The sequence below is a fragment of the Molossus molossus genome, unplaced genomic scaffold, assembly GCF_014108415.1.
Source record: "Molossus molossus isolate mMolMol1 unplaced genomic scaffold, mMolMol1.p scaffold_m16_p_9, whole genome shotgun sequence".
NCBI lineage: Eukaryota > Metazoa > Chordata > Mammalia > Chiroptera > Molossidae > Molossus > Molossus molossus.
The window spans coordinates 4,080,669-4,106,947 of NW_023425403.1; the positions used below are offsets into that span (position 1 = coordinate 4,080,669).

Here is a 26,279-nt window from a genome sequence, read left to right on the forward strand (position 1 = left end):
GTTTCAAGCACAATGGGTTTTAACAGCAAAGAGCGGAAGAGCCTGAAACAGACAAACAGGTAAATTTCACTCTCGCAGGGAGAAACTCAGTCCGGATTTATTTAAGCCTTTAGGGAAACATCGGATCCAAGCCAGCAGCCTCGAACCCCGACTTCCTCCACGGACTTCGAACCCCCTGCCAGAGGAAACCTTGCAGAAAACCCAGAGAGTGTTTCTTCAAAGTATGATAGTTTAACTCAGACTCCATCATGCCCGGCCTGTTTCAGGGACTGGTTACTCCCATGAACTATACAGGGATGGACACAAGTACAGTTATGGGTCCACGGATCAGAGTTTATTCTCGTATTATTTATTGATTATTGTATCACTTACTGGTGTGACAACTGTACACCGACTTCTGCCCACCCCTTAACTTTAAATGATATGCTTCTGATTTGTCTGAAAGGCAAAAAAATAAACCAAGACCGAAAGTCAAGTTCACTTGATTTTGAGTGAAGAAATCAGAAGCTGCTAGTTCTAAGGTGACTACGTACTCTGATTACACCCACGTCGGAACAGGCAAACGTTTTATGCTTGAAGTACTTTCCTGAGTCTTAACACTAGCTTGCTAATTCCCAAAGGATCACATGTCAATTACATCTCAGCAAAGTCAGGGGGAAATAAATCCCCAAAGGAAATGATGCACTTTATAGATACATGTGCATATAGAGAGAGAAATGACCCTTTTATTTTATTTTTTTAATTTATTTATTTTATCCTCACCCGAGGACACTTTTCCATTTTTTGTTCAGGTAGAGTGGGAGGGAGAGAGAGGAACAGAGAGAGAGAGAAACATCGATGTGAAAGGAACACATCGAGTGGCTGCCACCCGCACGACCGACCAGGGCCGGGGACAAACTGCAACCGAGGTACGCGCCCTTAGCGGGAACCGAACCTGGGTCTCTCAGGACCGCAGGCCGACGCTCAAACCGCTGAGCCAAACCGGCCAGGGCGAGAAATGACCCTTTTAAGTCTTCAAGGATTATAATTATTTTATAATGATCAGTTTTTGGAAAATCATAGAATGTGAAATTTTGTTCATGTTGATATTCTTTAACATGTAATTCTTGATCTTGTTTCTATGCTAAGAATTTCATAAACACTGGAAAGAATAATACCATTTGATAAGATTTAGATGGAGGAGAATTTTCTTATTGTCTTAAAAGTAACTTTTTGAAACCTAAGATATTTTGTCCAGACCTATTTACAATTATTGGAGACATTTTTAACCTAAGTCTATGAAGTTTCCAAATTGCCACTCAATAATACACAGATAATTGAAGACTAATACAAATCCTTAGGCTTCATAAAAATTAAGATTATTTTTGAAACTATTTATTATTTTTAAATTTTTTTTTTTTTTAATCCTCACCCGAGGATATTTTTCCATTTTTTGTACAGATAGAATAGGAGGGAGAGAGAGAGAGAAACATCGACGTGAAGGGACACATCGAGTGGCTGCCACCCGCACGACCAACCAGGGCCGGGGACAAACTGCAACCGAAGTACATGCCCTTAGCGGGAACCGAACCCGGGTCTCTCTGGACCGCAGGCCGACGTTCTAACCGCTGAGCCAAACCGGCCAGGGCAAACTATTTATTATTTTTAAATTGACATCACTTCTAGTTTGGCCAGAAGAAATTACACCTGAAGCAAATAAAAAGTCTAGAAAATACATTGCTTTTTTTTTTATCCTCACCTGGTGACATTTTTTTTTTGCATTTATCTTCAGATAGAGTAGGAGGAGGGGAGAGAGAGAGAGAAACATCGATGTGAGAGAGACACATCGAGTGGCTGCCACCCACACAACCCCAACTGGGGCCGGGGACTAACTGCAACAGAGGTCCGTGCCCCTAGTGGGAACCGAACCCGGGACTCTCTGGTCCACGGGCCGACGCTCTAACGGCTGAGCCAAACCAACCAGGGCAAAAATACATTTCTTTTAATGTCATCCCTCTCACCTTGATATTTTGAAGTGACCTGAGAAACCATATTTCCTCCTGAATTGGATTAGTCTTTTTGTTTCTCTGTTAGTTTATGAAGCACTAAAGGAAACACAAAACAACAAAAATTAGGAAAAAAGATAGCATAACCGGGGAACCGTGCTCATTTGCTAAATGAAATAACCTCTAAAGCCTTTACTGCCCCCGCCCCCGCTCCGCCCCAGCCCCCACTCCATGCTGCCTGTTCGCGCAGAGGATTTTCGCTGCACCTTGGCTTTGGGTCAGCTCTAGCGAGGGGAGGGCACCTGAAGGCCACAGGGCCCTGGCGTTTGGAAGGAGCGTGCACGCCCGGGAGAGAGGCCGGTGCCGCGAGACGAACAAGAAACCAGCGCAGAGACGGGTGCTAAGTACACAAAGCACACGAGTGTATTTATTCTGGTTTGCAAGCACTTGGTCCTACATTTCAAAAACGCCACCACTGAGCTGCTGGCACATTTATGTACAAAACAGATTCCTTATAATGCCTGCTACAAAGCACTCTCTGTGAAGATACAAACTCGAATACCGGGGGGAAAAAAGGCAAAAGCGTCAACATCGTTACAGAAGTTTAAAAGACAGTTTTAAAAATCATCACAAACTGTTAAGACACAGAACTGAAACACTATCATATAGAATTTAAAGAAGCCCATTAATACTTTTGCTGAATATCTGTAATACTGCATATATCAGAAAAATGTTGAACCAGTAAGATAATCTAAAAAAAAAAAAAAAGAAGCCAAACCCCCAAATTAATTAAATAATACTACAGATGCATTATCATGCCACAGAGAACCCTAGTAATATCCCTACGTACTACAAGAACTTGTAAAATTATGGGTGATGCATGACTGGTCATTGTACAAAGATTGTTCACTGGAGAAATTTTATTAGAAATGCACTTATACTGAGAAAAGATTTCACAATGGTCAAATCAGTGCACAGTACTACCTAGTTTTCATACACCGACAAAAATGTCTTGTCAAGCGACATCATTTTATAAGACACTTTGCAGCATTCTTGTAGCATTAGAAATAATCAAGAGTCAAGGTGAGAACAAACACCAAATTTGGTCCAATAACACTGATTGCTTCTTGTTATTCCTTTGATATAGGTACTTCTTATAAATGAATATGAATGAACATGGGGTTAAAATGACTGACTAGAAAAAAAACCACAGACAGGCCACTATACTTTGAAAGGATACATTGTATAGCGGCCTCTAACTATACTTTAAAAACACTACAGGTAAACCAACATAGATTGGAAGGCTGCAAGCAAAGCTATTATATTAATGGAAGCCTTTTCAAATGTATCATACACAGCTGACGGATCGTTTACAGAGGTGCAATCCATTGAACCTTTTGAAAGTAGGCAAAACAACTTCTGAGAGGTTAGTGTGCTTATTTTTCATCTACCACCTTCATGAAGGCAATTAACATTCCACATCAGCATATTAAAGTTCCAATCCAGCCACTGCTTAAATCGCAAAGAGAGCCTTCTCCCATTGTCCACATAGTTATTTCCATGAAACTGTCTCTGTCCTGAACTTAGAAAGGTAAGCCTGGTCTCACACTCTTAGAAAGGCAACTACATGCATCAGCATCACTGTTCATGCTCACAACACAAACTTGAAGAATCAGAGGAAAATCCCTCTTCAGTACATCAAGAAAAAAATACAATGTTAACAAAGATAAGAAGCACTTTTTTTAAACCTACTCTTACAAATTTAGAAATTGCACCTTAGATTGATGAAAACATTAACCAGAGCCTATAGCAGTGTGGCCACTGATCTTCAGACAAGAGTTCCATATTTCAAGAAGAGTCATCATGATATCATCTCTGTCTGTTGTTTATAATGTACAATGGTCCCTTTGAAGGTTACCTGTAGTCAAACTAGTTACCGAAATCAAAACTAAAAAGTATAAAAAGCTGTTTTTTATTTTCAAAACATAAGAAATAATGCAAAAGGGGTTATGTATAACACATGGAAAGTGGTTAAAAATCAAATAAATCTCTGCATTTGACAGTGTTAGTTTCATTGATCTTAGGAATTACTCAATGAGTCTGAGAAATTTAAAGAAGAAAAAGGCTGGATAGGAGCTTGTAGAAGACATCTGATTACATCAATTTAACAAATTCGGAAATTAAGTGCTACACAACAAAGACTTGTGTTCAGGTGATTCCTAAGTCACCCTCCATATCATTGATGAGAAGCACTTTCATTTTATTCTTCAGAAGGTTGGATGGTTGGATGGCCCTTAGTTGAACACCAATGCATCTGGACGGTCGGCGGGAGGTTTTGTTTATGTGTACGCGTTGAGCCGCTCTTTGGAGCGGGTGGAGTGGATGTCGTGCAGCTCCTGCTCCTCCTTGGACTTGATGTCCTCGTACTTCTGCATCCGGCAGGCATCCTTCACGTACGCCCAGTTGGCAGACAGAACCATAAGGTAGTGAACCTAATCAGAGACAAAAATAGTGCATACGGGAAGTCTGTTCAGTGTCTTCATGACACCTTGCCATCAGGAAAGAGATGTTCAAATTGTATACGTATATCAGATATGTGCATTAATAAAACATTAGGACCAGCATTTCTGTGGAAATAGAAACAATATTTCCTATTTCCTATGTAAAACACACTCCTTGCTCACTCGCTCACTCCTCAACTACAAGACACCATCTAGGCTCTCTTTCTTTCTTTCTTTCTTTCTTTCTTTCTTTCTTTCTTTCTTTCTTTCTTTCTTTCTTTTCTTCTTTCTTCTCTCTCTCTCTCTCTCTTCCTCCCTCCCTTCCTTCCTTCCTCCCTTCCTTCCTTCCTTCCTCCCTTCCTTCCTTCCTTCCTTCCTTCCTTCTCTCTTTCTCTCTCTTTTTCTTTCCTTCACTATCTCTGTTTCTTATCCTTCTTCAACTCTGAGGTATCTAAGACCGATTCTTAATCTTTATGTGATCTTTCCTGTCCATTCTGCCCACATCTGCCCAAACCACATGACTACACATTTTATGCCCATGTATCTATGCTTTCTGACCCATAAGTGGAAACAGTCTCATACACAGTTGGAGTCAAGTTGAATTACTGAGAGGATATACTGTTCACTGTGCAGTAGAAAGAGGGATCATGGAAACCGCAAAATAAACCTGTGGATTTAATGAGCCCGTTAATTTTTCATGCAGTGAATTTTGCAGTTCCCCTTAGATTCGAACTGTACAAGAGCAAGCATTGTGTCCAAAGGGTTTTGAGTATTTAGACAGTCACAACAGCTAGACTAGCACCATGTTCGAAAAGGGAGCTCCTGATCTCTCTGGACTGATGAGTCACTCAAGTAATGAAGACCCTGACTGGACTAGGACTGACTCAGCAATGAGATCACGATTGTTTTCTTTCCTGCCCGGCCTCGTGGTCCACAGGAGAGATAACGCAGTTTTCCACGTGACGGATTTTGCTGGATACACAGGAAAAGGGAACCACGCTTTCGGTTACTTACTTTCTCTACGTTTTAAAGGGTGGGCAATACTTTTCTCTACAATTTTGCCAAATAGAACGCTAAAACTTTGACTACTCAAGAATGCACTGACAGGCAGGAGGTAGGCTGGGCCTAGAAAAGCACAGATGGACAGAAAGAACGCGAAGTCAGCCCTGAATGGTGGCTACTGGGGTACAGCAAGGTAAAGCACAGGCAGGAGAGAAAAACAGAATGACTTTGATACGTGGCCAGAGTAGGAAGAACATGCCTACCAGTGAGACTAAGCTGTTCCCAGAATGTCCCATTTCCTCTGACATTCTGCGTGTGGGTAACAGAAACGCCCGCCCCCTGTCAGTGGAGCTGTGAACTACACCTGTGTCAGTCCACGGCCTTCCCCCGTGGAGCCGAGGGAGCCTGACACACCGGATCTCCGTGGCGCTTTGAGCTGTGAACATAGCAGGTGCTCAGCAAGGGGGAGGTTCTCAAACTATTTGCCACGTGAATAAATGCTGTATTTTCAGATGTTCAAACATGTTCTTTCAAAGTCTGGGGCAATACGGTCCCTAAGTTACTACCAAGTATATATGTGTTCGCACTGGAACCTCAGTGACGCTACAGCTCACAGCGGGCGCTTCCCAGTTGGTTCTCGGTCGTCTTGTCTGACCTCAGGGGACACGGGCCGCCAGGCTCATCACTGCCCCACAGCGGGTGAACACCATCCCTGGAACCTGCTACCTTGCCAACTCGACCCCTTTTGTTGGCATGTGGAGTTTCCTACTACCTCCCCCAAATAATGCGGTGCAGTGCATGCTGTTTGAGTACAACTGCTGAGAACCCCGGCCCTAAATTACGGACGATGTTGGAAACATTGTGGTCGAGGAGGGTTCATCTCGATTTCCTCGTCTGTCAGACGGAAACGACAGCAACGGCAGCTGTAGGGTGAGGGGTTACGCCCGGCGCTGCCCTGAGAGCCCCAAACTCACACGCCTGGAGCACCGGGCAGAGTAGGTGTAAAGAAACACTAGCCGATAGCAGTGCCTCTGGGAGCAGCACTGGGACCAGGAACCGCACGTAGCAAGCGCTACAGGACCCGTCTCCCGTGACCTAAGTGGCGACCAGAGCTAACCAATCAGAAATGCCGATGCAGGGATGCAGGTCAGAATTTAGATGCTGTGCATTCGTAAGGAATTTCTGCTTTGCAAGTGTTCAGATACCCAGAAATATGCTTAGCACTTTAACAATCCTCTAAACGCTTGCTGTTTGAAATAGAACGTGTTTGCAACTTAATACCTAACGCTATGCAAAGCATCAATTCCTTAAGAAATACATAGCATCTAGCCCTGGCCAGTTTGGCTCAGCGGTTGGAGCGTCGGCCTGCGGTCCGGAGAGACCCGGGTTCGGTTCCCACTAAGGGCACGTACTTCGGTTGCAGTTTGTCCCCGGCCCTGGTTGGTCGTGCGGGTGGCAGCCACTCGATGTGTCCCTTCACGTCGATGTTTCTCTCTCTCTCTCTCTCTCTCTCTCCTTCCTCTCTCTCCCTCCCACTCTGTCTGTACAAAAAATGGAAAAATATCCTCGGGTGAGGATAAAAATAAATAAATAAATAAAAAGGAGAAATACATAGCATCTAAATTTCTGTGGCCTTAAAATCCTGTGATGATAGATTCATTTCAGAGTAGGCACTGTTAGGACACTGTTCTCTTAGACAGGTACTATTCACAGAATTTTCCATGCCTGAAGGATGTGTCCTCTGGTCTCATGCACGGCCAGGCTGGTCTGCTAGGACCACGTGTGTCGGGAACATCACTCCCCAGACCACGTGGGTGCCTCCGCTGGGCATGTCTTAGCTCTGAGTTTAGGTCAAGATGACAAGGTCTCTGCTTATTGCTTCAGTGTGATCCCTCCAGTTAATCAGCCAAGGCGATCTTATTAAGCATCTCCCATTCTCAAATTAATTTCCTATTAGCGGTTTCTACACTAAATCTAAAATGTTGAACAAATACAATATAAAATTAAGGAAATATCTGAAAACTCACTTTAGCCCTGACAGAGCCCTTTTCATTAGATATTTTAAAAAACCATGTTCAGTAAAGCAGAACCAGACCTTAATACAAAAGTGAACATGAAGTTGCTAAAAAATAACTGGTCTGAAATTTCTCGTCTTCGTTTCTATTTTTCATCTCGGACAAGAAATAAAATGCTCCTATTTTTTTAAAGGTGTTTCTTTCACCAACACACCAGGCGATGTACCGGCCCCCTAGGAAAAGAACAAAATAAACCCAAATCGACTCACCATTTTTGCATCTTGAATTGGCTATAACACTGGTGAGGTCGCTAGGAACCTTCTAGATTTCTGTACTACTTATACCCAGGCTGAGGGCCGTGACTGACAAGCTATTCCTGCCGCTCTGAGTGTTTGTCGTGGGGAACCTGGACTTCCTAGTGACTCTTGAGGGGGAGAAGGATCACACACAGTAGGCCCCCCAACTTGCTAAATGCCTGACTTGCAGGACTCGGTAATATTTCTGAAGGAAATTAGATACGGGAGACATGACAGAAAACGTCTGAGATTTATTTTAAGAAGATGAATCCCTTTCTCCTAAGTGACTCAATGGCTCTTTGTGTTCTTATTTAAGGAGAAGAAAGGAGAAGGTAAGTTGAGCAACTGGTGCAGTTCCGTAGAGCACCTCACTGAGACACCCCTACTGTGCAGAGACCATTCTCACGCTCCCAGCAGGTGCAGTCCCGTAGAGCACCTCACTGAGACACCCCTACTGTGCAGAGACCATTCTCATGCTCCCAGCAGGTGCAGTCCCGTAGAGCACCTCACTGAGACACCCCTACTGTGCAGAGACCATTCCCACGCTCCCAGCAGGTGCAGTCCCGTAGAGCACCTCACTGAGACACCCCTACTGTGCGGAGACCATTCCCACGCTCCCAGCAGGTACAGTCCCGTAGAGCACCTCACTGAGACACCCCTACTGTGCAGAGACCATTCCCATGCTCCCAGGAGGTGCAGTCCCGTAGAGCACCTCACTGAGACACCCCTACTGTGCAGAGACCATTCCCACGCTCCCAGGAGGTGCAGTCCCGTAGAGCACCTCACTGAGACACCCCTACTGTGCAGAGACCATTCTCACGCTCCCAGGAGGTGACGGTCGGATTACCAAGTCTTACCTCTGCTGCAATGACAATACTTCTTTAGGTTAATCATTTATTAACCCAGCATTCCCCCGCCCTTTTTTATTGATAATAAAATAAGTGGTTCCTTTGGACTGCAGGCATTTGAGAGTCATGATCCTCTCTACAAGCAAATACCTCTGTGATTCAAATTGAAAAGCCAAGCCCAGGGTCTCGAGGTCTTCTTACCATGGCGATGACCGCTGCCCCCGCTCCAGCCAGGGCCACGATGAACAAGTGGAAGGTCATGTTCAGCTGCAAGGAAACCAGAGAACCAGCACGTGAGTCAAGGGCTCAGACAGAAGCGAGGTCAGGCCTGCGGCTTATGACTAGGAGCTCGGTGCCTCTTTAGCAGCGAGAAGCCACTGACTCCACAAACATCCCTCTAGTATCTCCGCTCCTGCAAACCATCCCTCCGAGCGGCAGCGTTGTTAACGCGCTCTCACCATAAAGATGAGGCCGCGATTCGTGGTGATGGTTGTCAGCAACGTAACAACGTAAGGCTCTGTTCTCTCTTTTTAAATAAAACTATGAATTTACAGCATCCATGAAAATGACAGTTTCTAGACAAAAGTTAATGAGTTCATGATAATTTCTGCTGAAATGCACAGAGCATCTCACTCAGACGTATTTCCTAGCCTCCCCCCCGTAACGTCACTGCAAGGAGCATCGCCCCGAAAGCCAGGGGGGCCGTATTTCCTAGCCCCCCCCCGGTAACGTCACTGCAAGGAGCATGGCCCCGAAAGCCAGGGGGGCCGCTGCCGCCCTCCTCGAGCCACACAGCACTGAGACCGCGCCGACGTCACGGGCCGCGAACCCTCACCTCCGTGGACTCGCACATCCTGAGGAAGTTCTCGGAGACCGTGCAGATCTTCTTCTCCTCGCCGATGGTGACGATGCCTGTGAGCGGCAGAAAGGGACGGTTAGCGCCCACGTTCCCTGGGGCCCGGAGGGACAGGGAACTTCGGCCGTGAACACCTAAGCAAGTGCGTTTTCTCTTGTATCACAAGAGAAAAGCCCGTCTCGGCTCTGGCCGCTCAATGCCGATGGTGAGCAGGGGTACGGGCCAGGTCCGCCCTCGCCGCCCTCCGGCAAGGTCACCTCGCTCGTCTGGATTCGCGGGTCTGGCACCAGCGCCCGGGGGGCAGCGGCGGCCAGGGCACCGGTTCGGCCCAGCCGTGACCTGGTGTAGGCACCCCAGGTGCGGACAGCCTTGTGCCAGGCCCGGATCTCAGTGTGTCCTGCGGGCACAACCCTCCGGCCGTCCACGGAGGCAGCTGCCCAAGGAGGCCCCCTGCTCCTCCCGTCGGTGAGTGGGAGCAAGAGCGGGTTCCACCCGATCGCCCTCGGCCCGGTCGGTTTACAGACCGACTGCCTCAGTCCGCTTGGGGCACTTGTCACAGATACGGGTCTGTGGCCCCACAGAGAGGGTGGGATCGGAACCGGGGCGTCTCCACGCGGGGCCGTGGAACTCGTCCTGGAGAAGTGACCACGTGTGTCCTCCCGGGCCTTTGGTTTGTGTTCAGCACCACCGAAGTGTCCCCACAGACACACAAGGAAAAAACCGCAAGTTCTGGGCTGTCCGCATGGCTCATGCCTCAGGGTCAAGGTGCTTGTAGGATTATTTCATTAAAACAACACTCCCGTGCAGGACACGGAATGGAGAGCTCCCTCTCTGTGGCCGGCCCTCTGGGCCCAGGCGGCTTCGGCGGGGACCCACCTTCCACGTGTCTGATGAGGACGGTGGAGGCCGCCGCTCCCCATCCTGATCCGGGGTGGGGGCATCCTGTGACGCCCATTTCTTCACTCACAGGAAACCCTAGAAAGCCCCGTCCAGGGCACCGGCTGCGATCCCTCCTTCCTGGGCCACGTGACCCCTTCCGGTCGGACTTCACCCCAACCTCCATGGACGCTCTTACAGAGCTCACCCAGACCCCTGCAGAGGGCACAGGGGGTCTCTCATGCTCCTGCCCTCAGGCTGCCCTCCTCCAGGGGTTGGCAAATCCCTCCCCTCTGGGGCCCCGTCTGGCTCCCCCTCTTCTCCAGGAAGTTTCCTTCATGTGCCTCCCGGGTCCAGTCCTCCTCCTCCTGGACGATCTCCCTGAGGCTCAGGGCTTCGGATTTTAAATACTATCCACTCCTCTCTCCACACCGCCAGCCCACACCCCTCTCTGAGTCAAGATTCACACATCCAAGTTCCTCCTTGATAACACCATTGAGATTCCAATGCGAGCTGAAAATCCCCACTCCTGAGACGGGGCCTCTCCAGGGCCATCCCTTGTCATCTGAGAGTAACCCAACCTTCCCACTTGATCAGTGAAAATAAACTCCTTGAATCTTCGTTTTCTCTCACCCCACAGACAACCTCTCATCTGCTGCCCATCCTCCAACACATGGGAACAGACCAGTCCTCCTGCCCATCTCCCCATCCACCCTCCTACCCCTGTCTCCCCATCGATCCTCCTACCCCCTGTCTCCCCATCGATCCTCCTACCCCCCTGTCTCCCCATCCATCCCCCCACCCTCCTGCCTCCCCATCCATCCTCCTACCCCCGTCTCCCCATCCATCCTCCCCACCCTCCTGCCTGTCTCCCCATCCACCCTCCTACCCTCCTGTCTCCCCATCCATCCTCCTACCCCCGTCTCTCCATCCACCCTCCTACCCCCCTGTCTCCCCATCCACCCTCCTACCCCCCTGTCTCCCCATCCATCCTCCTACCCCCCTGTCTCCCCATCCACCCTCCTACCTCCTGCCTCCCCATCCATCCTCTTACCCTCCTGCCTCCCCATCCACCCTCCTACCCCCCTGTCTCCCCATCCACCCTCTTACCCTCCTGTCTCCCCATCCACCCTCCCCACCTTCCTGCCTGTCTCTCCACCCATCCTCCCCACCCCCTGACTGTCTCTGGGTCCTGGCCACAGGTCTCTCCTGCGGGTTCCGGGGACTCACTGACATCGCCGCCTGTTGCTAGTCTGTTCTCCATACACAGGCCGGGGGACCCGCCTACAACAGAAAGCCTGCTTGCTTCCCTTCTCCCGAATACAGACCCCACCACGGATGTCCTGCAGCGCCCTGTCCCACCACGCTGCACGAACTCCCAGACGTGCTCTCCCTCCGTCCCCCTGGTCCTCCCTCTCCTCCAGCCACACTGGCCTCTCTGTGGCTTGGGGAGGTACCAGGCATGGTGTCACCCTGGAGACTGCATTGATCTCCCCTCTGCTCAGAAGATCCCCAAGTCCCTCATTTCCTTCAAATGACAGCTACCGGGACCCTGTCTCCATCACCCTTTACAGTGCTGTGACCCCCCGGGCCCCGTCCTCCTGTGGCATAGATACCAGTGCAGGGCTGTGATATAAACACCACCTGCCACACATGTGCGGGCTGCCAACAACCGTCTGGGAGCCCACGCTTGCGACTCCGAAGCCGTGGAAACGAGCACGTGTGTACACGCCCGGAAGCCCGGTCACTTCCATGCACGTGTCGCTCTGGGACGGCCAAATGGGCTGCACCCCCAAACGAGAAAATACTCCAATTTGCTATTTCTGCTGAACATTGACTACACCTATATATTTGACTTGCGAGATACAGAAACGTTTCTCGCTAAAAGACACAGAGCGATGTTTCCAGTTTCCCGACAGCAAGTCGCAAGCGGGTGGTAAGGGGCCAGGCTCACACCGCGCCGAGGACGGGACAGCCAGGACCCCACACGCTGGGGCTGGAGCCACAGGCTTTCTCTGCAGTTTCTTAATGTCGTGTAAGCTGGTTAAGCAGAAGCAATATACCTCTGGCTTTGCAAGAACCGACTGTGCCTGAAACATGAAAAACCTCAGAGAAAACGATGCATGATGTGTGTACACGGTCACTGTGGCTGGTCAGTTCTTACCAAGGACATTGTAAGCCTGCGCCGGTGGGAAACAGTAGATATTATGCTGCTATGATCCACTTAGGGAGAAAGGAAATGAACTCTCCACCAGGAAATATAAATGTTTAGTTGTCCACTCGGGTGTCCACTGCGTCGGTAGCGTTGAGGGTGAAGGAATAAAGCCTCTTCCAGCTTCTCCCCTGCTGCAAATCTCCCACCCGAGCCCCTCTGTGTCCTTGTCCCACAGCCTGGCGGCCTCTTCGTGTCCACTTCTCCCCTTTCCTCGTGAGGACAGTGGCCCAGCCGGGCCATCCAGGACAAGGACCCGATCTTCAGGTCAGTTGACTAGTAACCTGAACTCCCTCCATAACCAAGTTCCCCTTGGACAGGTAGGCTAGCGTGGGAACACCTCCACAGCGGAATGACAGACGGGAACAGTACGGCCAAGACCTTCCCGCGTCGTTCTTGGGCAATGCAGCAGAAATGAATGTGGCTCGGAAAACAGCAATGTCACCGACTAAGGACACAGATTTCCCAGGCACAGCGTCTGTGTCTAGGTCCCGCTCGAACCTGAAGCGCCCTTTTGAACGAAGCAGACGACGTCAACGTTGTTCTCTGTGCTGCTTCTGGCAGATGCAGCCCAGTCCTCTGTCCCCTGTCGTGGAAACAAGGCTGCCGTCCGTGATCTCAGTGTGTGTCGCACTTTATCAGTTTCACTGTTTTGTCCTGGACGTGCTCTTCTCTTGCAGAGATGTGCGGCACTTCAGCATCAGGGGAGCTCAGCAAGTATTTGTGGGGAAAAGTGTGGCGAAGTGGGTGACGGACGGGAAATCCTGCTGGAAAATCAGACCTGGGCAAGCTGCCCGCCCCGCCCCGCCCCCGGGACCAGAGTGGGCGTGGCCGAAAGGCAAGGGAAGCCCCGCCCACTGCCCACTACCTTCTCCCTATGTTGGTCCTGAGGTGGTTTCGTCAAATCTCCAGGTTTGAACGGAGCACAGTTTTAAATCCTGGATCTAGATGATATTAGGGGGACCAGTTCTAATACTGTTTTATGAAACAAATGTACTGGGATAACTACCTAATACATTCGATGCCCTTCATTCTCTGTACATGGCATTGAAGGACCACAAAAACTACAAGTATTACAAATTAAAACAGTAAGTAAAATGATTCCATGACACACGAGGAAACCTTGTTAGAGAAAACCATTTACAGTGTCCCCAGATGCTAGTAGGTGAGATTTTGATAGCCATTCTGTGAAAAAAGTCCATGCGAACATGTGAACTTGTGTGTCTCTTAAAAAACCTGTAGCTCCCACAGTTTTACAAAGAGAGGATAGACTTCCGAACAGTGTAGGTGAGATGGGACCCCACCTTTACACATTCGTAATTCAGCACCTGCTGCAACAGGAGGGGCAGAGGACTTCAGGTAGAAAGCCAGAGGCTGCAGCCAGCCCGTGGGTGGCATCTGCTGGGGCACCAGGTACCAGATGCGTGACCGTGGCCAAGCCATTTGTCCTCCTTTGCCTCAGTCTGTCATTTATAAAGAACGTAGTGATAGCTTCCCCCACACAGAACTCTTGTGAGAATTAATCAAGTCAGCATATATAAACCATTTAAAACAAGGTCTCCACCTCACAAGCCCATATACACATGAGAAACTATTGTTGTTACATGAGGTTTCAGCCCCAAATAAAAATAACCAATGAGGACTGCTGATTTATTTAACATTCTTTGATGTTGTTATTATTAAATGCTAAGTATCTTTGCCCTACTTTAGGAGACAATGAAGTACATATTTTTTAGGTGGTCTTTGGACTAGATCTCATGAGTTATGTAGCTGATCCTGGGGCAGGAGCGTAGGCTGCATACTTGCTCCTGAGTCTGGGGACGTGCAAGGAGCTGGGACAGTAGCGTAGGGTATGCACATGCCCCTGAGTCTGGGGATATGCAAGGAGCTGGGACAGTAGAGTAGGGTATGCACATGCCCCTGAGTCTGGGGATATGCAAGGATCTGGGACAAGAGCTAGGCTGCACACGTGCCCCTGAGTCTGGGGACATGCATGGAGCTGGGACAGGAGCGCAGGGTGTTCACGTCCCTGTGAGTTTGGGGACATTCAAGGAGCTGGGACAGGAGCGTAGGGTGCACACATGCCCCTGAGTCTGGGGACGTGCATGGAGTTGGGACAGGAGCGCAGGGTGTTCATGTCCCTGTGAGTCTGGGGACATGCAAGGAGCTGGGACAGGAGCGTAGGGTGCACACATCCCTGTGAGTCTGGGGACATGCAAGGAGCTGGGACAGGAGCGCAGGGTGTTCACGTCCCTGTGAGTTTGGGGACATTCAAGGAGCTGGGACAGGAGCGTAGGGTGCACACATGCCCCTGAGTCTGGGGACGTGCATGGAGTTGGGACAGGAGCATCGGGTGCACACATCCCTGTGAGTCTGGGGACATGCAAGGAGCTGGGACAGGAGCGTAGGGTGCACACGTCCCTGTGAGTCTGGGGCATGCAGGGAGCTGGGTCGGGCAGTCACATGTCCGCTGTAAATGCCGCTTGTTCACAGGGAAGACTGCCCCCAAGCGTACGAGGCTCTGAGAGCTTCATCTCCAGGGCAGGAGGAGTCATGGTGGTTCTAAGGTGATGGGCAATATCTCTGAGGCAGGTGCTGAGGGAAGACACTGGGAGGTGTTGTCTTAGAGGTCTACCTACCGAACTGACGCAGGTCCAGGCAGAGATTGGCCCCCTCCACCAGGGTGCTGTTCCGGCAGATGGTCCACAGGTTGAAGTACATGTACACGGGCAGGGAGGTGAATGCCGTCACCCCCAGCCAGGCCAGCATGAACAGGTACGTCATCATGATAAACTGCAGCGAGAAAGAGTGGAGAGAGGGTGTCACCCACTGGGAAAGAAAAACCTTCGTTTATGTGACAGCGCGCCACGGGGAAGGATTTCTGTGCTGTAGTCACCACACTGGGCAGCAGGGGGACTCGGGGCCCGGTGAGCAACCTGCTGGCCCGTCGCCGGGAACAGGTTTGCACGGACCAGGAGTGTCGCCTGCCTCTCAATGCCCATTTCATTCATGTATTTACCAAAATCTCACCACACTTTCTTTAAGCTTCAGACAACACTAACTGGAATATTTAGAGTGAATCGTGCAAAATGAGCCTGAACGGTGTCATTTATATTACAACGTAACGCACATCTTTCCGTGTCAGAAATATCTGAGCTACTTGATCATGTTTACGTAACATTATAAAAACAGTGATTCTCTTGTCTCTTTAGTCTATGGTGATAGCAGCGTGAATTTCTACTCCCCGTTTAGTGGTTTTTGTAAACTTAAAACCTAAGTCTTTCACACATATTAATTTTACTTTTGCTATCAAAACACTAGTAAAATGTGATTTTAGGTTTGAAAATAAAGCTTTTTATTTATTTCATAAATATTTTTAATATTAACAAAATATAGTAAAAGGCCATTGGTATGTGCCAGGTAAAGCTGGATGAGACCCAGCCCCAGAATAGGATAAGTGGATTTTTAGTTCCACCGTGGCTTAGACGCTGCATAAAATGACGGATGGATGCATGTATTGGTAGATGGATGATTACCTGAAAAAACATAGATCTATCAATGCTGCTTCAAATTACTTACCAATTATTTAACCCATATTATCTGAATATAAGATAGCTTAAATAAAAATAGACCCTGAATGTCTCAGCTCACACTTGTACTATGACTGTCTTCAGATATTACTGAACAAGAACAGGTTAGGGCACGAGCCCTCAGGGTAAATGCAGGCTCAAGGCACACACTGACACAGATTGATATTGATGATATATATATATATATATGTGTGTGTGTGTATATATTTTTTTTTTTATCCTCACCCGAGGACATTTTTCGATATTTTGTTCAGATAGAGGGAGAGGGAGAGAGAGAGAGAAAAACATCGACGTGAAAGGGACACATCGAGTGGCTGCCACCCGCACGACCAACCAGGGCCGGGGACAAACTGCAACCGAGGTACGCGCCCTTAGCGGGAACCGAACCCGGGTCTCTCAGGACCGCAGGCCGACGCTCTAACCACTGAGCAAAACCGGCCAGGGCTCTTTTTTTTTTTTATCCTCACCCGAGGATTTTTTTTTTTTTTTTTGGCATTTATCTTCAGATAGAGTGGGAGGGAGAGAGAGGAAGAGAGAGAGAGAGAAACATCGATGTGAGAGAGACACATCGAGTGGCTGCCACCCGCACGACCAACCAGGGCCGGGGACAAACTGCAACTGGGGCACGTGCCCTTAGCAGGAACAGAACCTGGGCCTCTCTGGTCTGCGGGCCGAGGCTCTAACCGCTGAGCCAAACTGGCCCCGGGTGATTGATGATATTTCTTCATGCAAGTTATGTGTCACTGGATCTGTCAGCCTGTTTCCCACGATCAGAAGAATCCACCGCATGAAGTGTCTCCATGTAGGTAAACACCGCCCAGAAAAAGTCGAGGACAGAAGGAGCCTCGTGAGAGCTTCCACGTCATTGTGTCACGTGGCGCTGATTCATCAGACTCAGGTGTCAGAGATTAAAACCTAGAGTGTCCCTGAACAGTAGCCTACTAAGAAAATCGCTACCCTAACGGTGGTCCGGCCTCAGTGTCGGCCTCGGGTTCCTCCTCCGCGTCCCGGTCTGGAAACAGCACAGCTTCCTCCATCGTCGGGCCTGTCCCGACCTGGGGACCAGCCCGCTGACTGCAGCCAGGCACGGACGACGGGGACGGACAAAAAGGCAGGAGAGACGTTTCAGGACTACATTCGTGTCCATACTGCAAGGATTGACCCACAGATGTCACTGACACGGTGTCCGGGGACTGAAGGAATGAGACAACGTCTCTCTCAGCTGCTGCTCTGTACCCTGGGGAGCAGAGGGGGCACCCCGTTTCCTGCCTGCGAGGAACCCAGGTGTGCAGACTTCTCGCTCAGAGACGATGCCAGATGTCTTCCCAGGTAACTCACGGAGTAGTATGCTCTCCAGCTACAGGTTTTGTTTTTCCTGATTTGTGTTTTGTATATTTCCTCCAAAGGAACACAGTTCCCCTTCCTTTCTCCCTCACAACCCAGCTACCCTTCAGTAGCTCTTCAGCAAAGGGAAGGTGGATGAAGCTTGGTCTGTGTGCACACGCACGCCGTCTCGGACCAACGACCTGAACTGGCCTCCGGAGACATTTCCTAAGTTTGACTGGATTGTATTTACATAATCAGAGTCAGAACACATGAGGCTAGCACATGTGAACATAAGTATAAACATAAAATTGTGTTTTTAATCCTGTATTTATTTTAATTTTTTATTACAAATTTTTTTAGTGTTAACATTATTGCAGGAGTTCACCCCCCCTCCCTTGCCCACCTCCTCCCTCTACCACCTCCCCCTTCCTTGGCCTTTGCGAAATCAATGTCTGTGTCTGTGGGGTATGCATATATGTTCTTCAGTGATTTCTTCAACATACTCTGCTAACTAACGCAGCGATAGAATTCTACTTGACAATGTCTGAAACACAGCCCAAGTTTCTACAGATATTTGGTCCCTTCTTGAAGAGAAGCAAAATTTATTCTAGCTTACCTTGAACACCTCAGGTAGTCACACTTTCAAAATGACAATGCAACATAAAATACATACACTGCACTAAACTAAATATCTTGTTCAATTCTGCATTACTTTGGAATGAGTTATAGCTAGACTTTACTCCATGCTCTCGGTAAAACCTCAAACAAGTGACACTTACTTAGTAACTCAAGTATATACCAAAATAACACTTTCAAGAAAACTTGGGGACAGTGTTATGGCAGCTTAGGCACCTCTATTAGAGTAGTATTGTGGCCCTGGCCGGTTTGGCTCAGCAGTTAGAGCGTTGGCCCACGGACCAGAGAGTCCGTCCGGGTTCAGTTCCCACTAAGGGCACGTACCTCGGTTGCAGTTTGTCCCCGGCCCCAATTGGGGTCGTGTGGGTGGCAACCAGTCGATGTGTCTCTGTCACGTCGATGTTTTTTTTCTCTCTCTCTTCCCCCCTCTCCCTCCCATTCTATCTGAAGATAAATGCAAAAATGTTCTCAGGTGAGGATAAAAAAAAATAAAATAAAAACTATTGTGATTAAAATTGACAGAGATTTGGGGTTAAGGGTAGTAGGAAATTTATATAACAAATTTGAAAAGAGCCAGGAAAAGCTAAGGAGACCTGAGATCAAACTTGTCACCTATAAATTGCCAAATGTCACTGTACTTCAGAAACCTGGAGTGTAATTAGTACATACCTTCTAATAACATTTTTGTCTCCTCTCAAAGCGGACTTCCTATTAGCCTGTGCTATGAAATCCTAACACCGTCCTTAAACTGTGCTACAGCTGACTGACTTACACCTTTCACATTCCAGATGAAACAAGGCCTGGTCTAAAAATATTAGCAAGTAAAACTTCTTGGCTATTGAGTTATTCAAATCAGTGTAAATACTTCTATGGCTATCGATTCTTTTAATGGAATTATTACAGTTTCTCTCTTTTAGACTTACTGGACAAATACTTAACGAGGACCTCCTGCGTACAGGCGTACAGTGGGATTTCAGCCAGAGAATGATAAACACTGCCTTCTTATTTTCCTCACCAAAAGAATAAAAGTTTTCCACATGAAGGTCAAGGCAACATCTGGTCTTGAAACATCCGTGACTGTCGAGGCGGTACACGTGTTCGACTCCATCAGTGAGAAAGGAAGACACTTCTTGGGTGGTCTTTCTTCTTTCTCCCTTCCGGGTGTGGTGTGAAGTGGTCAGTGAGGAAGCTCCCTGGGCAGCTGCCTGCCACCCTCTCTGCCGGCCTCGGCACCCGGCTAGGCGACCCGGTCCGCAAAGCTGCAAAGCACCAATAGCCACTGTGGTCTCAGCACCCCTCCCCTTCTGACTCCCTGCATCTGGTGACGTCACACATGATATTTTCCACTCTTTGCCCCTGGATTCTGACCCGTGAGAGTCAGTAGAGACGGACTGACTGATGTATCAAGTGCTGACATGCCACTTACTTGCTGTGTCCACGACCGAAATGTTACATTTGTTCAGCAAGACACGGGCTTGACAGCATATGGCCAAAGGCACAGGCTGTGGGGCCGGGTGGGGTCAGGCGCTCTTTACGCTGCTGGTTGGCCTGTGTGAAGGAACTGCTGTGGATCCGATCTCCCGTGTCGGGGGAGGCTGGAGCGAGGTGCTGCGTGAAGAACACGCAGCGTAGACCCCGGCGCAGAAGCAGCACAGATGAAGTATTGACCACTTTTGTTCCGCTTAGCATTCCGTGATCACCACCACCACCCAAGTGTGCGGTGGGCCCGGAGGACAGGCCCCTACAGAGGAAGGCAATTCGATTCCATTTCATGTCTGGAGAAAATGTAGAGGATGAGAAGTCCCCGCGTGTGGAAAAGTTATTCAGAGGGGCTTCCGCTCGAGCAGGGAGGTTCTAGAACATCTGGAAACCACCCACGACGGACGAGGTCTTGTTCATGAGACGCGTTGGCGTTCAACGCCCTCTTTATGGACATTTGCATCAGGTGCAGCTGGACCTCAAGGCTCCTGTGGTCTCCAGGACAGTAACAGGGTGCGGCCGCTCGGAGCAGTTCTTTGCAGAGTTAGAAGCACTCGAAAGCCCTTGGAAGGTCCTCAGCATGCTTCTGGCCATGTCCCCTCCTTTTTCACTTGGTTCTGTCCCAGGAGGTTTTGCAAAAGCTTCTTTTGAACAAGGTGTAAAGTGGGACATGTGACCCACTAGGCTGGGACTCAGGGTGCAGTAGACACTCGGAAGTGGGACCCAGCCCTGGCTCCGATCGGCCTCCCTTTCAGGGTTCAACCGGCAGCAGGTTCACGCAGCTGCGTGTCGGGCATGGTCTCTGCCGCGAGGAGACTGTCCCCACCACGGACGCCCGTGTTTTGTTCCGAGAAAGATCTGAATTTTCGGTACCAGCCCGTTGTATTTCAGAAAGCGGCGGTCCCCAGTCCCGAAAGTGCCCACATTAAACAAGCTAAAAGTAGAATTCTGTCGTCCTATGCTACGTTTATCTGAGAATCTGATAACGACTAAGGCTGAAGAATGGATAAAGTGTATTCCTAGGTAAAAAAGTTTCTATATGTAATAAAATAACTCATAATTACGGTTGTTTCCAGCTTTCCAGTGCTGGTAATATGACATATCTCTATATAGTCATCTCAGCGTTAAATAAATAAAAAGCTACTCTTATTTTTAATTGAGGTATAACTGACATATAGCATTACATTAGTTTCCTGTGTACAGCATCATGATTCGATATTTGTACATACTGGAAAGTGATCACCACAGGAAGTCTAGTTAACATGTGTCACCACACAGAGTTACAACATTGGTGTGTGTGGGTGATGAGAACATTTAAGATCTACTCTCTTAGCAACTTTCTTTCTTTTTTTTTTTTTTTATATATTTTGTTTAGATAGAGTGGGAGAGAGAGAAACATCGACGCGAAAGGGACACATCGAGTGGTTGCCACCCGCACAACCCAACCAGGACCGGGGACAAACCGCAACCGAGGCACATGCCCCCAGCAGGAACCGAACCCAGGTCTCTCTGGACCGCAGGCCGACGCTCCAACCGCTGAGCCAAACCGGCCAGGGCTCTCTTAGCAACTTTCAAAGACGCAACCCAGTATTATCACCTATGGTCACCTCGCCGTACATGACACCCCGGGACTCATTTATTCTATAACTGGAAGGTTTGGAAGTTTGTATGTTTTGACCCCTTGACCCATTTCTCCCTCCCTCCACCCCTGCCTCTGCAACCACCAACCCGTTCTCCGGATCATAAATGAACGACTCTTACTCCTATTAGAACAATCTCTGAGAATTAAAAACAATTCTTCCTATTTTTTTTTGCCTTTATTCGTGTCTATTTTTAGATAAAACACATTGTAAAATTCAGCTCCACTTTATCTGTTTGGGGAGTACAGTTAAAATAAACAAAAACTGGAAGAAATAGAAAAAGTGACTGGGCTTGAAGTCAGAGGACTGGGTCACTCCTACGTGAGTTGGTCACACCCCTTCACCTAGAGTCAGGGCCTCACACACGAGCTGGGGGTGAGCTGACCTCTCGCGGGGCTGTGACGGAACCAAAACAAAGCTCACACATGAAGTCACCGAAGAGTCAACTGGTCCACAATAAATTTTACTTTAAAAACAAACTCAGAGAGAGGAGGTTGTCGAATTTAGCAAATTATTAATTGTTCTGTGTTTCTAAAGGTAGGTACAGACCGGAATAACCTCTTTCAGTTGCATTTGTTTTTGTTGCCTTGATTAACACTGAATTTTAATTTCTAGTAGCTCTGGCCCAGTTTGGGGTGGGGGATGGGTCTCGGGGACGTTAGGTATATAATGTGGCCTCACTGGCTTTTCGTATTTCAGCCATTGTTCTAGACATCACTCACATTCATGAAAATGCTGACCTTTTAATTTTTAATTCACAAAGAAAAAAAAATGTCAGGAAAACTTCTCTGGTTTGGTTTAGATTAGCTAAGTCATCGGTATTGGGTAGAAAAAGCTGCCGTAACATGGTAGGGACTGGATGCCAGATTCATCGTCAATCCCCGGCACATCTCACTATCACACGGTTACTCTAGCGCCATTGCATTGGAACACGCTAACGGCCGGCACAGGAGCATCTTGTTACACTCCTTCAGCTGGGCTACATGTCACACGTGTGCTATTGTGTGTTAGCGTTCGGTTCAACAGAACTTCTAGAAAGTTATGTGCTATTTCTTAGCACATAAAATCAAAACAGAACATGCAGTTACTGTTCTGATATCAATCTGGATACAAGAGTCATCATCAGAACTTGAGCAGAAAGGTTGAAATCGACTGCAAAAGGCCAGGTGTCCCGCCTTGGGGAGAAGGTAACATGGGCCCGGCTGCTTGGCTGCGTGGCCGCTGGGCTTACAGTGCACTTAGCTGGAGGGGACTTGTGAACGGTCACTGGGTTCTCATCGGAGTTCCTATCAATTTAGACTCGATGTCTCACGAATTCATGGTTCGTTGAGCTGTGAACTTTCTGGGCCCCCGGAGCAGATGCGCACCGTCAGGTAGAATAACCCGAGAAGTCCCAGCGCCGACCGAGAGCAGCCGCTGCTTCCGACTCCAGGTTCTGGGCGCCCGAGCGACCTCAGAGCTGGAAACGCAGCCGCAGAGCGTGTGGTCATGATGACACAATGCACGCAGGGGGAGGGCACCCCACTGCAGTGTCGTGAGCGGGAGGGATCCGGGGGTCCATGCCAGGTGTGTCTGCACAGCGCACACACCGTCAGCTTCTGCGAGGGTCAAGGCTGTGAGATCCCTTCCTCCTGAGCTCGCTCACGACCTCCATCAGGGCCGTCATCTCTCAGTAATGTGTCTCTACACTGTGTTTCCTCCACTGACACGGGTTTCAGGTCGTCAGTCCCAACGTGCCTCCCCTTCCCGCAGACGGAGACAGCTTCGGGTTTCATGGAGGCAGACCAGCTCAGGGCTCCGTGCTCCTGGGCCGAGGGCTCCTCCGGCAGATACGAGGCCGAGGGGCTGAGTGTTGCAAAAGAGATTGTAAAGCGAAGGCAGACGGATGGAACAGGCGGACTCCGGGAACACGAAACAGACCGTCAGGAACGCCTCACGTACAGATTCTAGAAGCAGCAGAACGGACATAGGAAAGGAAGGAAGATACGTAGCGGAAAGGGTGACCGATGAAGCCTTCCTTGTTTCCCCTCGGATTCCACGGGACCACGTCCTGCGTGGTGGGCCTGCTGCGTGTGGGGAGAGGGGCGCAGGGCTCTGCGGGGCGGCAGGGAGGGGGCCCCCTTCCCGCCGGCAGCGTTGGGACAGCCAGGCCTCCCCACCTGGGACACGGAGGTCTCCCCACCGTGCTGCTGGCCCGGCCTGAAGAAGAAACCCGGCTTCTGCTCACAAGGGGGGTGGTTCGAGGCAGGGGTGCGGGGTGGAGGCTGCGGGACGCCTTTGGAGGAGTCCACGAAGCAGCTGCCACCCTTCCGGTCTGTTGGGAGGGACTGGCGACACAATTGTTACTATCACAGAAAAAAAGGTGGCTCATGTGTTTGCTTGACAAATTCGTACTGGAGGTGGTTTGAGGCGTCTGGGTGGCAGGCAGGTGAGGATGAACTGGGCATGGACTCCTTTGTCTTCTGCGACTTTTACTTGGGCGTGCAGTCCTCGTAAGGAGGCTGCCACTCTCAACGAAACAACCACCTGCTGCCCTCCTCCTGGCTAAGTGACTCCCCAGTGTTAGAAACGGGCTAGACACCCCCTTTCTCTACCGTCTCACCGGGGCTTTGGAAGCGTGGAGTCCGAGCTGTGTGGAGAACTAGAGGTGATGTTCTGTCTTCATTCTGTGAGTGAGTGGACTGTGAGCCAGAGATGCGGCTTGCTGAGGCATATGTCACTACCACATTGTCCCATAGGCTGCTGGCTCCCAGGGGGGAGTTGTGGGGGAGGATGAGGAGGGAAACAGGGCTCAAATATACAGTGATGGCAGGAGACTTGACTTTGGGTGGTGAGCATGCAATGTAGTACACAGATGACCTATTATAGAATTGTACACCTGAAACTTATATGTTATTAACCAATGTCACCCTGATAAATTTAAGAAAAAATACTTAAAAAGAAGTGATATTGTCCTAATTATAAGAAAAAGCCTATCATTAATTGAATTCACTATCTTCTGTTGGCAGAAAATAAATGAATCTAAAATCAGAACTTGACTTCTTAACAGAGAAATCACTTAGTTCTTACTGGCCGTTGGCTCACTGAACAGTCATATTTTATTTTAAAAAATGGATCCAAGACCTTTACCTTAACATTCTCCAGATCTGTAATTTCATATTACTGATCCTAAAAACTTAGGTATTATAATAAGCATTGTCCCCTCAAAATATGAGTCTTATAAGAAATGATTCCAGAGACAACCACAAATACCCATGACGGAGGCAAACTGTCACATCAGGTTCTTATCACCACTGACACTGAGCAGCATACTAGGACCTCTTACAAGCTGGGGGCAAAAACGTTTGTGGTTAACAATCATTTATTAACTTCTCTGTAAGACTGAAATAAATTGTCATTCTTTATTAGAGACATCGATGTAATTAATATGAAATACCTGCTGTGATGAAATGTGTGTCCTTATATAACGCTGACAAATAAGAAAACATGTTAGTCAAGGATGGAAGCTCGGATGTTTCATTATAGGAAAATTATTCTGCATAAAAATTCAAAAGTACCTGCAACTGCATTACTCTTGACTTTCGCCACCCTGTGTTCTAACAGACCACATGTCTGCCTGTGTGGGCTCTAGACTATGACAGATTGGTTTCTCATTAGCCATCACACCGATAAGGGTTGTCTTACAGCACTATTGGACATGATACAAGTCCCCCAATTTAAGGTACAATACACAAACATGCACTTAGGGAGAAGAGACACAGGTATTTTCTATAAATTGCAGATGGATTTTTCTGTTATTGGAACTTCTAAATATTATATTGAAACCCCAAAGCACTTGGGGGGGGGGGGAATCGTAACTCAATGGACAGTTTGATGCCTCTACAATAAAACTAGCGTGGCTCAGGTGACTGGGCCTCCTCCCAGGCAAGAGGTTGTCGGGATTTCCGGTCAGGGGATTTCCGGTCGGGCACAGACGGCTTGGACGATGGGTCCCCAGTACGGGACGTGCGGGAGGCAGCCCAGGCATGTTTTTCTCCTGTGGATGCTTCTCTCTCTCTCTCTCATTTATAAAAAATAAAACTAGTTGTGTTCCATGGGATTTGCGAACTCGAAACTGAAATCTCACACGGAATGCTCTTGATTTAGGAAACATGGCTAAGAATTAAGATCGTGACCGTCGGAGGGAATGTCACTGTGTGTAACAAACGCTTCAATTCCTGGCCGAAGAAGAGGCCCACCCGCGCGCCCCTGGCCTAACACGGGACACCGAACGCGGGCGAGTCACGTACCCAGGCGCTCACGCAGCGGCCGCAGGTGGTGATCTTGAAGTCCCCGTACAGGTCCTTGATGGCGCCGGTGGTGAAGAAGCCCTCCACCATCAACAGGATGCCATACACGAAGAAGGCGGCCGCGATGCCGTAGATCACGTACTTGAAGATGTCGATCCTGGGGGAGGACACAGTGACCTGTCAGTAACTGCGCACGGCTGCATGCACCAGGGATGCGCAGAACGCCCAGCTCGGCGGGATGAGAGCCACGGCGTGTCTGCCTTCACGGGGGACGGGGGCACTGTCCCTCTACACGCCTACTGTCCCCATCCATACCTTGTTCCAGTGCCTGTTGACAAGGGCTTCCCTCCCCTGCCCTGTGCCTGTGGACACCCAGCTAGTCTCGGGGAAGGGGGGAATCACCTCTCTAAAGGGGGTCGCCTAACTTCACTCGATCAGTAAGATCATCAGCACGCGGTTTCTCTAATGAGGACACAGTATCAACTCTAAAGATGTATGTGTCCATCCCTGAGTTCTAAAAACTTGCATTAAAAGAGGAAGGAAGCTTCGCGGTTCATCGTGCATTCCTTGTGGAGAAAATGACAACCTGCTATTTTTGTGCTTGTCAAAAGCCAGTTGTAATTGTATCTTGCGTCACCCTTGCTGTCAACTATCACCAATATTTTCTGCCGATCGTATCGCTACTAACAATGACAGCTTCACGGGTAATTGTAACTCCGCGAAGTCAG

At 48.9% G+C, this 26,279-nt stretch overlaps 1 protein-coding gene across 2 annotated transcripts in view; it reads right to left on the reverse strand.

Annotated features, from left to right (window-relative positions):
• Positions 1-2,386: 2,386 nt before the first annotated feature.
• The window catches only part of GPM6A (glycoprotein M6A), a 235,950-nt gene continuing 212,057 nt past the window's right edge, over positions 2,387-26,279 (reverse strand). Inside the window, exons 3-7 of one of the 2 annotated variants that reach the window (XM_036250180.1) lie at positions 25,552-25,708; positions 15,231-15,384; positions 9,483-9,559; positions 8,849-8,914; positions 2,387-4,477 (exon numbers count right to left, since the gene is read on the reverse strand). In XM_036250180.1, the coding sequence (XP_036106073.1) occupies positions 4,325-4,477; positions 8,849-8,914; positions 9,483-9,559; positions 15,231-15,384; positions 25,552-25,708 (607 nt within the window). In that variant the 3' untranslated portion in view covers positions 2,387-4,324. The remainder of the gene's footprint in view (positions 4,478-8,848; positions 8,915-9,482; positions 9,560-15,230; positions 15,385-25,551; positions 25,709-26,279) is intronic. The other variant, XM_036250181.1, reaches the window with a different exon arrangement.